The sequence below is a fragment of the Doryrhamphus excisus genome, linkage group LG5, assembly GCF_037039965.1.
Source record: "Doryrhamphus excisus strain RoL-2023G ecotype Guam linkage group LG5, RoL_Dexc_Guam_v1.1, whole genome shotgun sequence".
Taxonomy (NCBI): domain Eukaryota; kingdom Metazoa; phylum Chordata; class Actinopteri; order Syngnathiformes; family Syngnathidae; genus Doryrhamphus; species Doryrhamphus excisus.
In genome coordinates, this window is record NC_136361.1 from 13,432,338 (window position 1) to 13,452,551 (window position 20,214).

Genomic DNA, 20,214 nt, shown 5'->3' on the forward strand with positions numbered 1-20,214 from the left:
CAACAAACGTTTGTTGTTGTGCTTGCTAAACAGAGCGAAAGTAATTTTAGGTTGGGCCCGCCCCTTCCCTCCGCCTGCTAAAAACAAAAACAAAGTAAGATTTAAACACAACATTCAACTCAAATAAAACCTACCTCACATACTTTGCAACATCTTCATCACTTTTATCTGAATGTTGTCCAAGGAAGGAAAAGTCGCACACACCAGATTCATACGCTGAGTAAAATAAGTTGTTTTTTTTAAATCAAGTTGAAGATGACACACCGGCGGCCATGTTTGCTTGATTTGAGACATGAGATTGTCACGTGACACGGTCACATGTTGAGCAAATTGAGTCAATTAGGCTAGGTGTTAGCACTTGGTTATTATGACAGTGGTGAAAATGTTCAGTAAATCCCATCTCCATAACGTCCTCATGGTCAATCTGCCGCTCAGGAGAAATCTGATGGACGGATTAGCCGCCGGATGGCTGGGATTATCTTTGAAAGTGCCAAGTGAATCATGTTGTGTCCACTAAATCTTTACAATGAAATGTGACTTTAACTGTAGTCACTAGAAAAACAACAAATATTTGAAGCTGAAGTGAGATTGAATATTGTGATTAAATATTGTACTGTGTACAAAGCATCCATACAGTGGCATTCATACGTCAGCAACAGTAAGCAGCCATCAACGCAGAGGACAGCAGTTTGTAGAAAAACATTTTATTGGCCAGCGTGAAGGTCCAAGTAGCAACAGACCGTACAAAATCAAACTAAATGCTACACAAAAACCTGCTCTACACAAAACTCTTAAAAATACAAGTAGCCATTAAAGATGCTATGTGGGAGTGGTCAGTCACATCACATGACCTGCCTGGTGACGGGGTCATGGCCAGTGAAGGGCCATCCACCGACATGAGGACCCCTTAAAAAGACGAGACAGTAAGTGGCAGCAGAGGTAGCAGGAGGCAGAGGGTTCTAGAAGAGGAGGGCAGAGAAAGAGGGGGGAAAGGGTTCTAGAAGAGGTAGCTAGCGGGCGAGCAAGGAAGAGGTAGCAGAGGTGCTAACAGTGCTAGCTAGCTGTCACGTCGCAGTTATTTAATTTATTCAACTTTAACTGTAGCACAAACCACTGTCACATGACACCAGCACGGACACACGGGTGACAATGTTTCATTTTGTACAAGGCCACAGGTGCTGTTTCAACATGGTAACCTATGACCTTTGCACTCTAAATGCACTGCGCAGATGGGGAAGGGGCTGGCGAGGTAGGCAGCGTTAGGAAGCAGAAGAGGAGCGGGGCTTAAGTCACTATAGCATTTATGTAGAGGCAGAGCCAAGACGTCCCAGTCGCACCAACAAAGGCTGCAATTAATGTCCGTTTGTGTGTGTGTGTGTGCGTGTCAGTGCATGGCAGCTCCAGTGTGAACCTCAGCTTAGTTTACGTGTTGCAGGTGGGGGCAGATGTTTCAAATGTTCCTGCAGGTGACCAGCTGCCATCTTTGTTTGGGTCAAACAGGAAGTGGACAAGTGGAGGCACAAACTGCTCGGGAGGAGGCAGCGTAGGCGAGCTGTCATGCGCACTTACACACGCACACACGCACAAACTTCAGTGTAAAAGTTTGAGGCAAGGCAGACTCGTCCGGACCAAGCTTCTGATTTTGTACAGTGTTTGTGTCTGCAGCCTCCATCAGGCCCGACTCAGCAGGAACAATGTTTGTGTGTCTATGCCACCCTGAGTGTGTGCGTGTGTGTCTATGATAACATTTGTTTAGGTGGTGATGCAAAGAGCCTGTGTGTGGGTGCGGGGGTCTCAGTTGTCTGCCACACGTCCACTGGGGGGCACTGGAGCACCCACAGGAACAGGGGGCACAGCTTCAGGCTGTGCAGGTGGTGGTCCCGGGTCTGAAAACATCGAAGTTCAGTTGGAATAGTGTCAACAAGACTGGTGAGTGTGTGTGTGTGTGTGTCTCAGTTTTTTTACTCACACATGCCGTTGGGAGCTCCTGGGTGGCGTGGCGGCATCATGGGCGGCATCCCTCCAGGCGGAGGAGCGGCGGTGGGAGGGCCTGCCATCATGCGTCCAGGCATGGGCTGTCCTGGTCCTAGTGGTGCTGTGAAGAACACCAAGAGAACCTGTCAGAACATCAACCTTGATTGTCCCTGATGCCATCACAAAGCTCCACCATACCTGGCTGGCCCGCATGATGGGGGGCCATAGGGTGATGACCCATGGGAGGGTAGCCGGGGTGCATTGCGGCACCGGGCGGGGGCCCTCCGTGATGAGGAGGGGGGGCGCCGTGGTGGGGAGGAAGGGCTCCGTGGCCGCCAGGATGCATACCCGGAGGCCCCGGGTGGGGTCCTGGGGCGTGGCCCTGGCCCTGAGCGGCAGCAGCAGCAGCAGCCTGCTGCTCCATCTGCTGGCGGGCCTTCATCTCAGCGTACTTCAGCTGCTCCATGTGGAACGTCTGACGCTCTGTCAACAGCTGCTGCCTCTGAAGCTCCAACTGCAGCAACAACAATCATGTGATCATAGGCCCCACCCACCATCACAAACTAGAGGACTAAATCAACACATCTCCAATAGATGAGCTTATATTAATGCATAATTAACAATCTAAGGTATTTCACCTGTTTCCAAGTCCATCTGTACACTTGGCATTGTGTGCATTGTGTACATTGTGTCAAGTGCCAAAGTCGCAAAATTGTGACAACATTGCTGAATTTAACAAGCCATTTGTGCAAATATGGTCCATCGTGTAGTTAATACTAAGAAAATGCGGATATTTGTAACTTCAATCTGAGAAACATTTATGGGGGTTTCAATGCAGCGTTTATAGACTCGTGTACGTGCGGCAGCGTATTCACTCACCATCACAGTCCAAATAAAACATACTTGAGCCAATGCTTTGTTAAACCGTTTCGGGGCAGTAGGGGGGGGGGCATAGAGGGTTGTCAACACCGCAAATGGTGTGGGGGGGGGGGGGTGTTGTGCAGGAGTGTAAAAAACCAAACAAATGCAGAAAGAGCGCCATACACTGTACCTTCCACGGAGGACTCCCCTGAGATATGACCCAAGAATACAATGCATTGGGAATATTCACAGATATAATCTATGCATAGCTAGATAGTTTACATCTATGTAATAATAGCAGTAAAAATAGCAGTTCAGGCAGCAGTGGTGATTATAATTGGGTGATGACTGAAACTTACGGCCTCCTTCTCGCGGTCCATGATGGTCTCAAGCTCCTCAAAGTGCCTCAGCTTGATCTCCAGCTTCTTCATCTGAGTCTCCACTAACAGAGCCACCAGTGACTTAATCTTCCTCTCCTCCACTGCTGCCAAGTGCTGAGAAGCAACAGTTAACATGAAGACCATTGCAGCTTGTTGACGTGTGCTAGCAGAAGACAGAGTCTCACCTTGGCTTTGGTGGCAGCAGATGCCAGAGCGGCGGCGGCCGCGGTGGCAATGTTTCCTTCACCGATGTCATGCTCCAGCTTTTTCCTCTTTTCCTCTCCCTCCTCTGTAGTGGTTTTGTCATCTTTTTCCTTCTCCTGCTCCGAAGAGGACGTCTCCATGGATTCTTCATCATCCTTGTCTGGGAGGAGCAAAGACCGGAAATCAGTTATCAGCAATTTGCCAAAAGCAGCTTTGACTAAGTCACTAACTGCAGTCTTAGTGCGGTTAATAAATAAAAATAAACAACCAACCTGCAGCAGTTGCCTTTGTCTCATCTCCCTCTTCACTCTCATCCTCACGCTCCGACACCTCCCCCGCCTCCTTCTTCACCTTGTCTGGAGTCTCTGCCTTGTCGCTCTTCTCCGCTGACTCATTGGGCTTCTCTGCCTCATCCTTGGACTCGGCCTGAGCGGGAAGTAAGACGACCACCTTATGATGGCACAATACAAACACCCCAATGTCCTCTTTCAGAGGGAGGTCTCAATCTGCGACCAACAAAAGCAGGTAAACACGCTGATGATGCATTGCGACTAATTTGACTTTTTAGGAAGAATCACTCCAGAGTCTGATCGTGGTTAACGGATGCTGTTGGAATAACATGCTCAATTTGTCTGGGCTTTTTCCAAACCAGGAAGCAGGAAAAAATGAAGACTAGCTTTGTCAGACCTGTAATGTCCTCACCTTGTCCCCCTGCTGGGAGTCTGTGTCCGTTTCCATTTTGTCAGGTTCAGGAACCTCTGCAAGGAACAGAGAATCCAGTTCATTTGAAAATGAATAAATGAACGGTATGAAAATAAAGTTCTAAAAGACCGAGTGAGCTTGTGGCTGTGCCACAGATAGTTTGACAGGCAGACGTCAAGAGTGAAAGTGAAAGCTGGATGAGTGTTAAAACATGTCACAGATGCGTGTGAAGATGTAAAGACCTTATAAATATAAATGTGCACTTCATCTCACTACAATTTAACAGCCGGGTTGCATCTGAGGTTTATGCGGAAACAACATGATGGTGGGGGGATGTTTGAAGACAGCAAGAAAAAAAACATGATGTGCACTGACCCAGTTTTCAGCCACCCCTCCCCCTCGTCCTCTCTTAGCCCATCTGCTCTGCAGTTTTAATCTGGCTAACGTGGCGAAATGTGCACACACACCTCTGACCAACAGCAGCACAGCTACAATCTGCTGCCCTCTAGCGGTCACACAACAGATTCAGGCTCAGCAGGAATGACCCACCTGTCTTCTCTGGCTCTTCAGGAGAGGTACCGGCGATACCACTGCTCTCCAGACCGAAGGCAGGGTCCACCTTGCCTGTGCTCCTCGCCGCCTCCTGGACCTTCTTTACGTGAGCCTCAACCAGTTCAGCGGGCACCTCCTCTCGCACGCGGGAGAACTCCTCTGCAGAAAGACATTTTAACACACCTTCCTGCAAGAATGCCAATGCATATAGTTGGCAATACGGTGTACGGTACATTACCAAGTGCAGCCTTGGCGGCAGCAGACGCCACTCTGGGGTCAACCACAGAGGCCAGGAAGGCCACGGTGCTCATAACGGGGTTTCCAGACTGGCTGAAGGGGATGGGCTGATAAGCCAGAGGACCAAGCGACGCTTCTGAGCTCTCCAAGTATGGGTCCTCAATGGGGAGGCGCAGGAAGTGTAAGATGCACTCGTCTTGTGTGCGAGAGCCAACATGCTCTGACACTTTGTTCCAGTCATCTTTGTACATCTCAAGAGCCTGGGAGGACAAAATAGACTCTTTGGATGAGGCGCGCACACACACACACACGGAGAAACATAAAAAGGTTCACCCTGAATCATACACATTAGCACTAAACTAGTTTGAGTCCTGCACAGGTCGGGTCATATGGGACTCACCTCCAGCAGTAGCAGGGTCTCCTGCTCAGTCCATTCTCGAGAGGATGACACCGATTTGCCCTAAAAACAGAACATCATCAGCTTATAATATGGGTGTCACAATCTTGTGAATTTGCCATGTGCATGCAGACGTTGAAGCTGTTTCATCGAACTTGAGACTGTAAGATGATGAAACTCATTAAAAGGTGTTGAGATTAGGTTGTAAGGTTATTTGGGTCAATCTTTCTTGCATCCTTGCTGGAGGTCACCTGAGCATGTAAATGAGTGTTTCAGCATGGTGCTGACCTTTGAGTTCTTTTTGTACTGGTCAGTGCGGAGGCCAAAGTTTTGGAGGTCGATTTTTTCTTTGCTCTTGTCAGGGAAGTTGGCCATCTGCTGTGGAGGCGGAATCTGAAGGCAGGAAGCACAGAATGTCACATTTGTTGCTCCTCGCCACCTCCAGCTGCTCCTGGTCAACAGGCTTACCGGTGGAGGTCTGTGGTTGAGAGGCATGAGGCCAGAGGGGGTGTCAGCCAGCACTGTGAAGTGGGGTGTTGGTGGAGGCCCCATCGGCAAAGGTCGGCTTTCTGCGTCCACTTGGTAGTTCACCAGCCCCCACTGCTCCAGGAAGGCGTGGACCCTAGACCAAATGGACTCGCATTGAGTATAATTCGTAAAAAAAACAAAAAACAAAAACAAAACTGTGTTAGAATGTCATCATGCATCAAGTCACCTCATGATGGCGCACACGTCACCCGTCAAGTTCCTACGGCAGGAGGTGGAGGTGAGGTACTCCTGAGGGTTGAGCCGGTATGTGTCAATCATAAAGTTACGGTAGGCTAGGTATCTGTTGGAGGGCGGGAACAATTACATTAGCATATAACTGTCATTCCATGCAGTCATTTTTGAAGGGGATGTGCACTCACATCTCAGGAGTTTTGGACTTGTTCTTTCCATTAAAGAACTCAGGCAGGGCTCTCCGCTCAATTTCATGGATGCTAAAAGGACAGCAAGGTTTAAAAGGAAAACTGTATTTCTTTTTGGAATTTTGCCCATCAGGCAAGACAAGGCAAGATATGAACGCACTTTTCTCCTTTCTGTGCCTTCTGAGGATACAAAAACAGATAAAAAGAGGCAGCTCAGCTTACAATGCATGTAATGGGACACACCTATTCCACCTAGGAAGCCTGCTATTAAAACACCTCCAAAACTGTTTTATCATTTCATGTTCGGAACACAATTCATCGACCTGTGTCCAGCCAAGTTTCCATTCAAGACGAGATATTTTGATGTAACTATATTTTTAATATACAGACATCCCAGCCATACTACAGTATTTTGCTTAGAACTTCTTTCCCAGATGCACTGATTTCACATAACATAGAAACGAATGCGACACCGAGCATTACATTATGTAGATGCAGCATTGTTGATGGTTTCTGGAGGTTTTTCAGAAGGCATTATAAAACACACAAAAGAGATTAAGATATGTGTGTTCAAGTCTCATAAGGATGGTGGATAATTGGCAATTGTTTTTATTTTTCAAAAGTACCGTTTTCCTCTTAGGTTTGAAACATCATGAAACTGTCATGCTGTGTGATGGCATGCTGCTTACCAGTTATAGTCAAACCACGCACTGTAGCTGGGAATGATGATGTGGTGCGTCTGCTCTGTCACATTGTCCTCGCTGGCGTCCATCAGGCGGTTGATCTCTGCTTTGCTCTGATCCTCATCCTCCTAAACACATAGTCAGTCAGCTCACGATGACAGATGCAGAGTGCCAGGGTTGTTGTTGTTTTTTTAATTCAAGTCATCTACCTTGCCACCAGACAGCACAGAGTCGTCCTCCATGTCATCTGCAGAAAAAAAGCAGCATACATTTAAGAAGACATTATGATGATGCAGTCATCCACAAATGATGGGTTGGGGCACATACATACCCACGTCTTGCCCGTTGTCACCCTTTAGAGGAGTGCTCTCAGCATCCTTCTTTGAATGAGCTTGGTGGAGATATGAAAGCAATGTGTTATGTGCTGGACAGACATGCAGTGAAACTTTATTTACACAAAAGCTTTAATTACACAAAACAATGTTGGAACCCACCATTACCATTTTTCCAATTCCTACAAACACTTCCTCCTCTGCGATACAGACATTGTGGCGATCAATATCGGCCAATAATGATATTGATCTAAAATCAGCAGGAATCATACGCATATTTATTTTGTAGTGTGGAAAGTTACACAAGTCATCAACATTAGCTATGTGGAAAAAATTGACCACTTCCTCCTTTGTGCATCACCAGGCAGTTTTATCGACAATATAGTGACAGCTGGGCATAATCTAACAAGGTTTGAGATGCTCAATTCTGTGTTTAAACCTGACATTACTCTACACTTATAAGGGGTGGCTCTTTCTTGTTATAGCTATTGACTTTGTCATCCCAGGGGACTTTGCTGTGTGATACTACTTCAAATGCGTGATATTATGCCCATATTCAAGATCCCTGGTTCTGTGCCACCACGGGAAACTTGGGCATGACAAGTGTTGCACTCAGCTGCAACGCCTCTTTCGGATTTCAACAAAAAATACACATGGCCAACAGCACTCCTACTTCATGTTTAACACATTAGCACACGCTGCTGTTGTGACCAAATGGGCTCCATCTGGCCACTGCTGTGTAGACATTCTGAGTCTGGAATCGACTGCTTACATTGGGGTGCCAATATTAGGCTGATATAATCTGATACTGTTTTGTTGTTGTTTTTTGCTGATAGACACCAATATCATTACTGGATCAGGACGCCCCTAGTTGGAACCCACCATAACAATTCTTACGAACAATTGGTCTCTTTGTCGGAACCTATCATTTTTCCAAACACTTCCTCCTGTATGTTGGAACCTACCATTCTTAGAAACACTTCCCTCTTCCATGCTGGCACCAGCTGAAGAGTCGTCCAAGTCCTTGGTGACATCTTCCTCAGTGTCCTCTTCATCGCCTCGGTGACCCCGTCGCTTCCAGTAATGTCCTGGGTTCCTGACACAAGAAGAGGTTGTCAGTCATGACATCTACGCTTCATAGATGACAAGCTGTCTGCAGAGAGTCTGAACACGGCGCAGGCAAAAGAACATTTCTTACCCTTTCTTTCCACCCTTCTTTCGGGACTCGGCGGGTGTGCTGGGCGGCGAGGGAGAGCGCCTCCTCTTCTTGCCGGCAGAGTTGGCCTTGCGCTCCTTGCGATCAGGTGTACGGGAAGACTGATCAGATAAACGGCGTGCCGCACAGGGAGCGAGGGATGGAAGATGAGAGAAAGAGCGGCAGAATGAGAGGATGGAACGCTTGCACACACAAGGAAGGGAAGCGGAGGGAGCACGATACCAGGTGGGGGAGGGAATGCAGTGGCGTGGACAAACGACCAGGGTTCCTATGTACTTCCTGTGTGCTGCCATGTACTTAAACATCTCGCAGATCATCAGCTAGTTATACGCTCCAAAAACCTGGAGGTGTGGCATGGCCAACATAACAAAACAAGGACGCAAAAGTACTTCCATTTTCCTCTTTTTCTTTTACACGTTAAATGTAAATTAGCACCGCTCGCTGGTATGGAGAGTGATTTCCACAGAATACACTACACAGACTAATGGCTAGTGATGTGAAATCACTTTATTAGAAGAACCGAATTATATTACATTTAAGATTCAACATGGACCCGTTCTACATGGAGGCGTGTTATGAACGAGCTGGGCACCGCAGTGCCATTATTGAAGCAAGACACTTACTTAATCCTTTATCTTCCAATACATCATCACCGAGTCGCCTGACTTTCATTTCTGCTGGTATCTTGGAGCGCTAACATGGCAGCAGCTGTTCAACTCCGATGGGAAAAAAAACACATGTCACTTGTTGACGCGGATGTTGGGAACACCAAGGGAGGTTGGATTATAGAGGTTTATAGTGTACATAAAGCACTTAATGTGCATTTCCAGTAATGCCTCGTGCACTGCTGCTTCCATATGACCGTATTATTCATTGCAGTGATGCCATAGTCCACAATCTGATTGGCTTCTGGCCATGTGGTCGGGAGACAGCTTTTCTCCAATTAAGTAATGTCACATTTTAGTCTTGTGAGACGACATTTGGGTCCTGACTGAAGACGATATATATAAAGTTTATTTCCAGTCATTCAACACACAGATGATATACTACTGGCCTTCAAAATAGTATTCCGTAGTATTAACCAGTGGTTAGAGCTGCACCATGTGAGCTCCCTGCAACATGACGCAACGGTCCAGGCACAGTAAGGGGGAAGTACCACTGTACCCATGGATACTACTATCCAAGGTGAAACTAACTTCACCGCAGTACACTGCGAACATGTCTGCATGGTGGTGTTGTGTTCTTCATGTGGGTGGCGGGAGTCGAGTGGCAATCAGCTTTGAGGTTACTGCACCTAGCAAGGTGGTGTGTAGCCTTTATTTATGAACATGATATGGCAACCGGATCGGCCCGATCTCGTGGCGGAAGCCAATATTATCAGATCTTCCAAAATACAGTGAATTGGCCGCCTATCCCAATCCTGAATATCGGATCGGGACATCCTTAGTCCAAACATTAGCCTCCATTATTTTTTTCCCCATCTTAATTGCAGCTGGTTAACAGCTGTTAAATTGTTAAAACTTTTTAGTCAAACAGCAGAAACCCCGAGATGCTTCAGAAGAAGAGAAAAGCTATGAGGAAGGATGGCAAGACAGACAGAAGACAGACTGAAAGTAGACAGACAAGCCAAATGGCAGTTTCATGCAACAATTTAGTCCTCAGGTTTTACCTCTTCCTCTTTCGGGAAGATCTTTTGGCGGAAGCTGATCGGTTTCTTGTTGTCGTCCACCTCATAGTCTTCCTCATTCATCCATTCATTGAAGGCGTCTGTGTCCAGAACCCATTTAGCATGAACCTGCGTGCACAGTATGATGATCAATGTCAAGAAACATCACCAGCAGAAGATTATTTTCTGCATTGTGGCCTCATGCGCACCTTCCAGGGTCGGTCAGCGCTGGGGGGCTCCTCAACATCCCCATCCACCTCGCTGGCTGACACCCAGGTGTCATAGCTAAGGACAAGAGGCAGCAGAGCACATGAGACTATGTTTGTTAGCTATACTTGTAAGCTTTCTCTGTCACCTGTCTGGATAGAGCCCCCAGTGGACCAGAACCTGCTTGTCTTTCCTCATGACGGGGCGCACCCACTCCTCTGCAAGACGGTTTCAAACAGAAGAATTAAACAAAGACTGACAGACATAGCAATGACAGACGCGATGAAAAAATCTGACCTTCTTCCTGCTGCAGTGGAGATGGAAAGATGATGTGGGTGGCCTTTGACTTGTCCTCAGTGATGGAGCCCTAAAAAAAAAAAGAACAGTTGCATAAGGAGCTATAATTATGTAATTGTTGAGGTGGTCAGCTGACACTCACCTGGTGTCTCTTGATGGCATCTTTGAGCTTACTGGCTTGTTTGGCCTCAATGTCCGTGTACAAGAAGACAGTGGGTCGGGTGAGACAGTTGTTCTGGAAGCACAACTCATTTCAATCACAATGTTTCTGCTACAAAAACAAGAATGACAAGTGAGGGCATGTTTATACCTGCACCAGGTTCTTCTCCACATTTAAAAACATTTCAACATTCCTGTCCATGCGGGAGGGGTTCTGCAGGTCAAAGCGCCGCCTGTGGATGGGGACATTGAGAGGGGATGTGCTTGAATGTGCACAGTTGGATGAACTATGTTGGTAGCAGAGCGTGTACAAAGTTAAAGTGAACTCACCATCCCTGCTCACTCTTGAATTTGTAGACGGAGCCCAGAATGTGACAGAGAGAGCCGCCGGCCTTCATGTCCAGGAAACACTTGGCCTTGGGGAAAAAGACAAGCAGTGAGAAGACTACAAGACATCTTTCGCTGGAAAAACAAGAGCAAAGCTTTCTAGGACTTTCTACCGGCAGCTTGGTGAGAGCAGGGTTGTTGACTCTGCGTCCGAAAGCATCCTCCTGGAACTGAAGCAACTGGACCACCAAACCCGCCAGAGATTTACTGGAGGGGGAGTCGTTCTGCACATACTGCCAGAAGACACACAGACAGCTATGTTTGTTCATATTCATCCAATACACCGGTGCATCATTTCAGTATACTGATTTAGAGTTCATTTTAAGACAAGTTCGAGTGAGCCTTCTCAATGCAAATGTTAAACAGTCAAATTTCATGTGAGATGTTAATAGATTAACCATTTTAATGGAACGACGTGCATGAAGCTGCCCTGACAACAGGCGACGTAACTTTCCAGCCAAAATAGACTTTCAATCAAATAGGAAATCGTATCTGAAAAGAATGTATTGGCACTAGGAGCATCCACTCTGGTAAGACGGCCACCATGGTGTATTGTGTAAATACTCTGGTATAAATAATAACCAGTGTGTGCTAGCAGGTTAGCTTGTCGAGTGGGTTGGTCGCCAGCCAGAAACCCCACTAATGCATAAGACAAGTCACTCTATAGTGAGCCATACTAAGCAGGGATAAACAGAAAGCTGCGATTAGATGCCACTCTTAAACAAGAAATAAAAGGTTGGATGAGAACTCTGACTTTAAGAAATACGTGCGACTAAACTGAGGCTGTCCATTGTCAGCGCGCCGTGGGCCTTCATAGGAATCAATGGAGCAACAAGCTAAGCTAGCTCACCTTCTTGTAGTGCTTCCCGATCCATAGACGAACCGTTTCCAGTTGAGATATCGTCTCAGAACTCTCCCAGAATTTTGCAGAGGGCCCGCCATCCTTTTTCCGTCCCACTGAGGTCCCGCCGCCGACGGGGCCAGTATTCGGCCCGCTCGCCGTGGTCGCCGCCGTCGACATTGTGTGTTTTTGTTCGCTGCGTTGTCGTTCTCCTCCGCCGCTAGACCGCTACTGCGCAAGCGCACACTGCCTTACATTTCAAGTCTCGCGAGACACGCGATTTGCTGTCCAGTGGGAAATGTGGTTCAACACTTACAACATCATATAATTAATGACTACATGTATAACATTACCGCAGAATTGACTTCAGTCAAAGCAGACTCTAAATATTAAAGAAAGACGATCAAATATAGGATATTAAAGACATTTTAATATGACAGTAGACATATGAATATACATATGCAGACACAATATGTCCATTATATTACATTAAAACGTGACCCACTAAAACGATGCATTACTACATTGTTTCTTACTTGCAGTCCATCTAACTTCTAGGCATATATTTTAATTGAAAACAAAAACATATTTGTCTTTAATGAGAGGTTAACATCTGAAATATGAAATTTGTTTCATTTCTGAATTTAATGACATTAATTACAGTTAATGAAAAATGTATTTAGTATTTTATGTCGAACATTCAGAAAAAAATTTACCCCCCAAATTGAACATTTTGAATGATAACAAAAAAAACAGCCACATCCATTGGAAAAATATTCATGTAACTTTTCAATAGTGCCACGCTTTAAAATCACAGGACACAATATTCTTATTTTGCACAAAACCTCTACATTTGTATTCTAACTTTGTACCACAAAACTAACTAAATAGTAAGAAAACAAACAAATCTCAGCATTTTGACACAAAAACTGACATAAGACACACAGCTTCAAGTTGTTAGGCTTTGAAGAAAGTTTAAGTATCTGAAACAAATACTAAGGTTTTTTTTTTTAAACCAATGTGGAATTGTCCATGAACAAAAACATTTGAAGAAGCTCCGTCTTAAATATTGCCAATTTCCAATTTGTGTAGGTCTATTACGTATGTACAAACTTTATTGCTGCTACTGTACTACTCGTCTACATTTGTTTTGCTTTAATTTGTAGTCAGCAAGGACATTCTATCTGTGATTGTTTGCTTACACAACAGTGACAGAAAGCATGAAAAGACAAAAGTTGACAGTTGAAACTCTTCCAACAATAAACTTGAAAGCTGAATATTGAGTGGATATCTGCTCATCTATCAGATTACAATCGTTGGTTTCCTGAGTGGCGCCCACAGCTGGCTAGAAGACCTCAGTAGTACAAGAAATTGAAAAAGTTGAGGGCGATACAGCGCCGCCTTGTGGATTATCGTGCAACATGTCTGACCCACAAACGCACACATCACACACAAAGCGTTATTCTGTTGCTTTGGCGTCTGTGTTCAGCTTCTCCGTCTCCACAGGAGCCTCCACCGCTGACACGTTACTTTCACTGGGCTCTGCCTTCTCACCTTTGGCGAAGGGAAGCCCATAAGTCTTCCAAAATAAGACCAAGTCACACACAAATGCTGCCGTTGCTAGGAAGCCAAACACCTGGAGGAAATAACCACAAAGTATCATCACAAGAAGGTAGGTGAGGACAGAAGAATGTAGGCAGGAAAACAAGGAGCGGTGTTTCCCATACATTCATTTATTTGTGGTCGCCTGCCATAAACTTGCCACGACATGCAGGAATTGCAGGAAAACGCTACTTCTGTGAAATATTTTTGTGCAATACATTGTTTTTAGTGTGTTTTGTGTTTGTTTTTATTAGCATTTATATTGTATGCGCACTAAAACAGAAGAAGCCTTTTTTAATCTTGTATTTTTTGCAATAATTGTTAACAACATTCATACATCCCGGGTCTGCAAAACCTAGTCTCCCCAATGTAAGGTACGCCAATTCTAATAGTTGGTGTGTGAATAAAACTGAAAAACAATTAGCACCTAACACTCATAATTACCGTATTTTCCGCATTATAAGGCACACTTAAAAGCCTTTAATTTTTTCAAAAATCGACCAGACACCTTATAATCCGGTATCACTTATGTGTGCAAAAAATCTGTAAAAATTCCAATTGCATCCAAATACATCATGCCCATTTGGCAATGGCATCATTTTGTCTCACACAGTTACAGCCCGCACTTCACTGCCACAAATAGATTGTGGGAAACACCAACAAGGTTGAGAATGAAGACGGAAAATATGGTCTTACCACAGCGCTCTTCTCCAGGGGCGTGGCACTGTTGATGGCGGCAAACACGATGGAGGCCAGGAAGAAAAAGAATGCCATGGCACCCGTGTACAAAAAGTCCTTAACACACAACCAGAATGAACATCATTTATGCCATCATAGCAAAATTTAATTGTTTTCTCTTGTTGCAGTGTTAGTTAAGTTACATACGACATGCTACGCTCCTATAGACCAGCTACACACAATAACCAGCACAGAAAGCATTCTCGTTCTTCTAGAATCTGCACCTATTCAGCTGTATTTCTTTGGATTTCATGGTTCCTGTGAAAACTACCTGTCTGCTAACTTTACGGGAGGTGATAAACGGCAATTTATCTTTATATAATGACCGCTTTTAAAGGGGAATCTGGGGAATCTGCATCTATTCCAGTTGTATTTCCTTTGATTTGTATTTCATTCCAAAACGATCTGTTTTAATTTACTCCACCCGCTTCATGCCCGCCTCTGGGCATGCCCACTCCGCTGTGATTGGCCACAACTCCAAAGTGCTTCGTAACTATGAACCTTATGAGGAAGTCCACCCCTCTGTGACATCACAAAGCACCGTTTTACCATGCCTTTTGAAACCGAGCGTTTTGAGCCATCCCAAATTACTTTCAGAACTCACTTCCAAATGTGCAAACCTCATTATCTGAAACTTTGTCATCGTTTAACACAAAAATACAACATACTAACTACACGTATAGGTCAGAAATCAGATGTAACTGCACAGGTATGGGGCCATGGCCACGTTTTGGCCGGTGAGCACAACAAGTTGTTGCTGTCACATTTGTGCCATTCCTAAAATATATTGACATTTCTTTATTTATGTACTGAACTTAGGAAGAACATTCCGGAACGCGGCCACACACAACACAGGTGACATGTGACGGCGTGAAGGCCATGTGACATAAACATTACCAGGCGGGGCCACCAGGAGATTCCGAGCCTCAGCTTCAGGGTTGTGGAAAGGAGGATGAGGAGCAGCAAGGTGAAGAGGAAGGCCATGCAGCTGACAAACTCAAAAAACTCCAATGCCATGCAGTCGATGCAACTGTAGACCACCTCCTCCAGGATGAAAGCCACCAAGGACAGCAGCTGAAACCACAAAACGGCAAATTTAAAATAGAAATCACCCTAGCTCAATATCTTGCTGCAACATAAAAAAACCACAACACCACCAATCATCTTGATGATCTACTGTGAGCGCTACAGGAAGTAGATTCCCGCCATCCTGGCTAAATGTTGCGACAGCGCAGGTCAGCCGCTCGGAGATGTGCTAACAACAGCGCTCTGCTCCCGCAGCACTTTCACTTCCCGCTGGCCACTTCCTGTGGAGTGGCAGGAGAAGGAAGGGCGAGTCACGGCGAGGCCGACTGAAACCGCACCGAAGAGGCTGCTTTCTTCTATCAGGTGTTCCTAATAAAGAAGGGCCTCACAAAAGGCAGTACTAACCAAGTGTTGTTAATGTGATTGCTGGCGTTACATCAGTGACGTCTGTTATTTCAGAAAACCGAATGTCAATCATAATGATGATGTCACTCAGCGTGCATGGATGAATAAATAATTGTGTTTATTGTTTTTTAGTTGTTTCAAGTTGGGCTGTCAAAAATAACATGTTTATTTCATTCATTCATTTTTTACCGCTTATCCTCACAAGGGTCGCGGGGGTGCTGGAGCCTATCCCAGCTGTCTTCAGGCGAGAGGCAGGGTACACCCTGGACTGGTCGCCAGCCAATCACAGGGCACAAATAGACAAACGACCATTCACACTCACATGTGTTTATTTAATTAATTATGTTAATTTTTTTCTGTAATTAGCATGCACACTTTTGGAACATCCCCACACAGTCACACAGCATCTGATGCTCTCAACACATATCTCGTCCATTCATCCTGAGAACGACTCACTCTCATTACAAGAACGTGAGATGCATTCAGGGACACTGCGAACATCACAAAAAACAGCTTTATAATCTGTGTGTGTGTGTGTGTGTATAAATAAACAGGAAGACCAACTCATAATAACATGGTTCACAGCGTGATTCAAATGTTCTGCTATTAGAGAGACGAGTGTGCGTTAAATAGATTTTAAGACTTGTGTGGCATCTTTTAGCTTGAATGACATATTCAGTTCATTTGGAGTTCTTAGTACATACAAATATTTATCATCCTGTCATTTACAATATATTTCTGTTAATTAAATACAGTAAAAATTACTGTTATTAATATGATTAAAATTTTTAATCAGCCCAGGTATCTAGATGAAGGACGATTAGGTCAAGTATAGTTTTATTTGTGCTGTAAACAAAGAGTTCATGTTTGATTGACACTGATAATATAATGTTACTTCCAGCAGACAGATGACCAACTTACATTGCCAAAAAAACATTGACAGCGTGTACAATTAATAGGGGGGGGGGGTGAGTTGTGTCAAAATGAAAACATACACCAACATTTGACACTTGAAGTGTTGAAATCCAAACAACTTCTCTGTTTAAAATCATTGCACGTGAGTTCCTTCCTAAACATCTGCGGTGGTCATTCATACACAGAACCTTCTAGAAGTCCTCACAAAAAAGCTTCCTTATTATATTACAACATCACTCCTTAGGTCAGAGGTTCTCAAATAGTGGGGGGTGGGGACGGGTAAAAGCGGGCGTGAGAGGCAGCGGGGAAGGTTTGCAGATCTGCTATTGTATTTTTTTTAGAATTACAATGCTGCTGGCAACAACTCGTACAGTAGTTTGCACAGATAAATACTGTTTACAACTTACAATGACAGAGAAACACTGCCTTTAGTTCATCAAAATAATGCCAGGTCACATTTCGTATGATGAACGAACACATGATGCTTATTTGACTGTGATGCCACTGGATGCATTTAACATTGTTTGTGCAAAATAAGACAAATATGGCAACAGAGGTGGGTTAGGGTTAGAGGCAACTAGAGGTGGCATATAGAAAAAGTGGCATTCATTTCATTCATTTTCTACCGCTTATCCTCACAAGGGTCATGGGCGTGCTGGAGCCTATCCCAGCTGTCTTCGGGCGAGAGGCAGAGTACACCCTGGACTGGTTGCCAGCCAATCACAAGGCACATATGGATCATAACAAAAATCATGACTAACAAAACGAAAATAAGACGTCCTGGTAAGACAAGTACGACAGGTTAGACTTAATAAATGAATTAAATAAATACATTTAATAAATTAATTAAAGGGCTGCACGGCTGCAAGTGGTTAGCACGCAGGCCTCACAGCTAGGAAACCCGAGTTCAATTCCACCCTCGGCTCCGGCTTCCTACCACATTCCAAAAACATGCTAGGTTAATTGGCGACTCCAAATTGTCCATAGGTATGAATGTGAGTGTGAATGGTTGTTTGTCGATATGTGCCCTGTGATTGGCTGGCGACCAGTCCAGGTTGTACCCCGCCTCTCGCCCGAAGACAGCTGGGATAGGCTCCAGCACCCCCGTGACTCTTGTAAAGATAAGCGGTACAAAATGAATGAATGAATGAATGAAATTAATTAAATTAAAGAGTAAGAGTACAGAACATATTCTTGAACATTTACAATAATTTACCAGTCCTGGGCCGACATGAGGAATTATGACATCATACCGGTAACCTCCGATAAATACCTCCGATAACCAATAATTTGAAAGAAACATTACTCAAATGGTGTGAGATTACTTGTACTGCGCTGAAGCTGGGTTAGCATGAGCAAATCAAGACCTCCTTTCCTGTGACGTGTAAACGTCCTGTTGTAGCTTCATCAGAGCTCACAAACATGATTGTTTGACATTTTGCAAAATGCCTGCAAACATTTCGCGATGAAGGGGGAAAAAAAACATGGAGCTTCAGCACATCAAACCTTATCAGCCACCTGAAATGCCAGCGTTGCTATGATGCCCGAGTCCCAGAGCTTGTTCCTATCGGCGCTGCATTTGAAAAATGCTGAAAGCTAAAGCAATCTGTGCTTTTTACCATCGTTGAAGATACCGGCTTTTGTTGACTAATAACTCGGAGTCACTGTCTGTAGTTCTGAGCAGTCACTATTTTTTTTTAATGTTTTGTTCATGGAAGCAATATCATCATACTTTGTACAGTTGTACAGTTTGTCAACTTTGCTTAATTCCCTCTACCTCCAAGTGTGCACAAACTAAAGTTAAATCTATATTTAAAAAATTATTCTCCCTTGAATGATGTACTGTCCTAAAAATGTTTGAGGTGTTTGAGTGATCTATCTAACTTTTGTGGGAAAGTGAGAGATGATGAGAGACTGTCATCACACATCCATGTTCCCGTCAATGTAAACTAGGAAGTGTCAACGTGGGTGCATGTTTGAGTGCTGCTCGGGGACAAATTCGAAAATTGGTTAAAATGTGTGGGAAGTTGCTTCGATTGGACAACGTTGAGAGGCCATGCGAGTGGTTGGATTTGCATGAATTGGCGCAATTGTATCACAAAATCCTGGAGGGTGTGATTACTAGTAATATTACTAGTAAAGTATGTGTCTACAAGTAGTTCTATTACTAGCAGCACTATATGCAATAATGTACACAGGGCGGCCACTCACCACTTCCATGATTTTGACGATGAAGCGTTTTTTGTCCAGATGAGGTGACGGGACCAGGAAACATGATGAGTTTGGGTTGGGTGCTGTCGTGGAGGAGTAAACTTCATGGGTGGCCATGATGGAGCTGAGAAACACAATGAAGCTCCAGTCACCTTGTTTGACATAACCTGTTTCATAACCTGTACATAATAGTGAAATGCCTTTCATGTTGTCAGTGTTCCTCACCAGAGCTCAGGTCAGCGAGCAGCAAAGAAGTTACAAGAAGGCTTGTGTTCCAACTCTGGTAATTTAGGATAACCTGTAAACTAATTTTATTTTTATTTCCTCATAGTGATCACGTGATCATATTCGAATAGACTCAGCTATTTGAATATGCATTCTTCTCCTGAGTCATGAAGACCGCTCAGTTAATTCAAAGTGAAAGTAGGAAATGTTAGTGAGTAAAGCAGGTGTTTCTACTTCTAAAGCCACATTAGTGATAATTTGACAGTTGCCTTCATCTTTTATACGCACGCTTTGAAAATAAATTAAAATAGTGACTATACTGGACAGACTTCAACGAATTCCTTAAAATACAACGTAAAAGTTTCATTAATAGCGTCATTCGTCATTTAACCTGGACGAGCTTCTGTCAAACAAACCATAACCGATTGAGGCCAAAGTGGCGTAGCGACTAAAACATTTTCCTGATGTGTTGGCTAATAAGGCAAAAACAAACCGACAAGTGTACAATATAACTAAAAATCACATAGCATAAATCCTTCGGCGGAGCTTTACTGTTGTTAAAAGCTGCTAAACAACAGTAAATTAGCATTAACAAAGACGAGACTCACCGCTCAGGTTTGTTCGTATCGAACAACAAGTTTGTAGATGTTTATGTCACTCCAAAGTGACAAAAAATCAACTTCCGCGTTGACTTTTTACTTTATAGTCTGGGAACGTTAACCGGAATCCCGAGTAGGACTTCCGGCCACGCCTTTCAAACTATAAGCGCTTTCATCGTATGGTTGGCTGATTTCTAAACCCTGTTTCTTTTTCAAAACATTTTATTTTTGAGAAGGAAACTAATTGCACGAAAAAGTAGCATTACGACGAATCTACACCACATGAGGTCCAATAATTGTATAGAAAGAAAAACAGACACAGACGGTCATTGTTCGCTTCTGTGACATTTATTTAAAACAAGTAGTGAATATCAGATAATTATCAGTGAATTAGCAGAGATTGACATATCAAACAGATTAAATTAACAGTGAATTAGAATTAGCAGTGAACTCGTGCACAGCTCGAGGTCTGCAGGGCTTGCAGCGCCAA

The 20,214-nt window shown here is 44.3% G+C and overlaps 2 protein-coding genes across 5 annotated transcripts; both read right to left on the bottom strand.

The window, feature by feature from the left end:
• Positions 1-688: 688 nt before the first annotated feature.
• LOC131105576 (SWI/SNF related BAF chromatin remodeling complex subunit C1a) lies at positions 689-12,252 on the bottom strand. 4 transcript variants are annotated; one of them, XM_058053838.2, is made up of 28 exons: positions 12,013-12,252; positions 11,276-11,395; positions 11,106-11,191; positions 10,927-11,008; positions 10,759-10,851; positions 10,617-10,686; positions 10,468-10,537; positions 10,322-10,397; positions 10,116-10,241; positions 8,429-8,523; positions 8,196-8,326; positions 7,230-7,289; positions 7,108-7,145; positions 6,905-7,026; positions 6,216-6,287; positions 6,023-6,136; positions 5,776-5,929; positions 5,596-5,700; positions 5,311-5,370; positions 4,912-5,170; positions 4,671-4,832; positions 4,122-4,177; positions 3,692-3,845; positions 3,401-3,579; positions 3,195-3,329; positions 2,173-2,488; positions 1,970-2,095; positions 689-1,886 (listed from the first exon to the last, which is right to left on the bottom strand). In XM_058053838.2, the coding sequence occupies exons 1-28, from the start codon at positions 12,181-12,183 to the stop codon at positions 1,795-1,797; spliced, it is 3,324 nt and encodes a 1,107-aa protein (XP_057909821.2). In that variant the 5' UTR covers positions 12,184-12,252; the 3' UTR covers positions 689-1,794. The 4 variants fall into 4 exon arrangements, with proteins under 4 accessions (XP_057909821.2, XP_057909819.2, XP_057909818.2 ...); XM_058053836.2 differs by having other exon boundaries at positions 8,429-8,547; positions 12,013-12,251; XM_058053835.2 differs by having other exon boundaries at positions 5,596-5,929.
• A 161-nt stretch (positions 12,253-12,413) lies between these two features.
• Positions 12,414-19,881, bottom strand: cmtm6 (CKLF-like MARVEL transmembrane domain containing 6). Its single transcript, XM_058054032.2, has 5 exons — positions 19,734-19,881; positions 18,901-19,024; positions 15,241-15,417; positions 14,302-14,400; positions 12,414-13,639 (listed from the first exon to the last, which is right to left on the bottom strand). Exons 2-5 carry the CDS (start codon positions 19,015-19,017, stop codon positions 13,463-13,465), a joined length of 570 nt encoding a protein of 189 aa, XP_057910015.1. The 5' UTR covers positions 19,018-19,024; positions 19,734-19,881; the 3' UTR covers positions 12,414-13,462.
• Between the last annotated feature and the right edge of the window lie 333 nt (positions 19,882-20,214).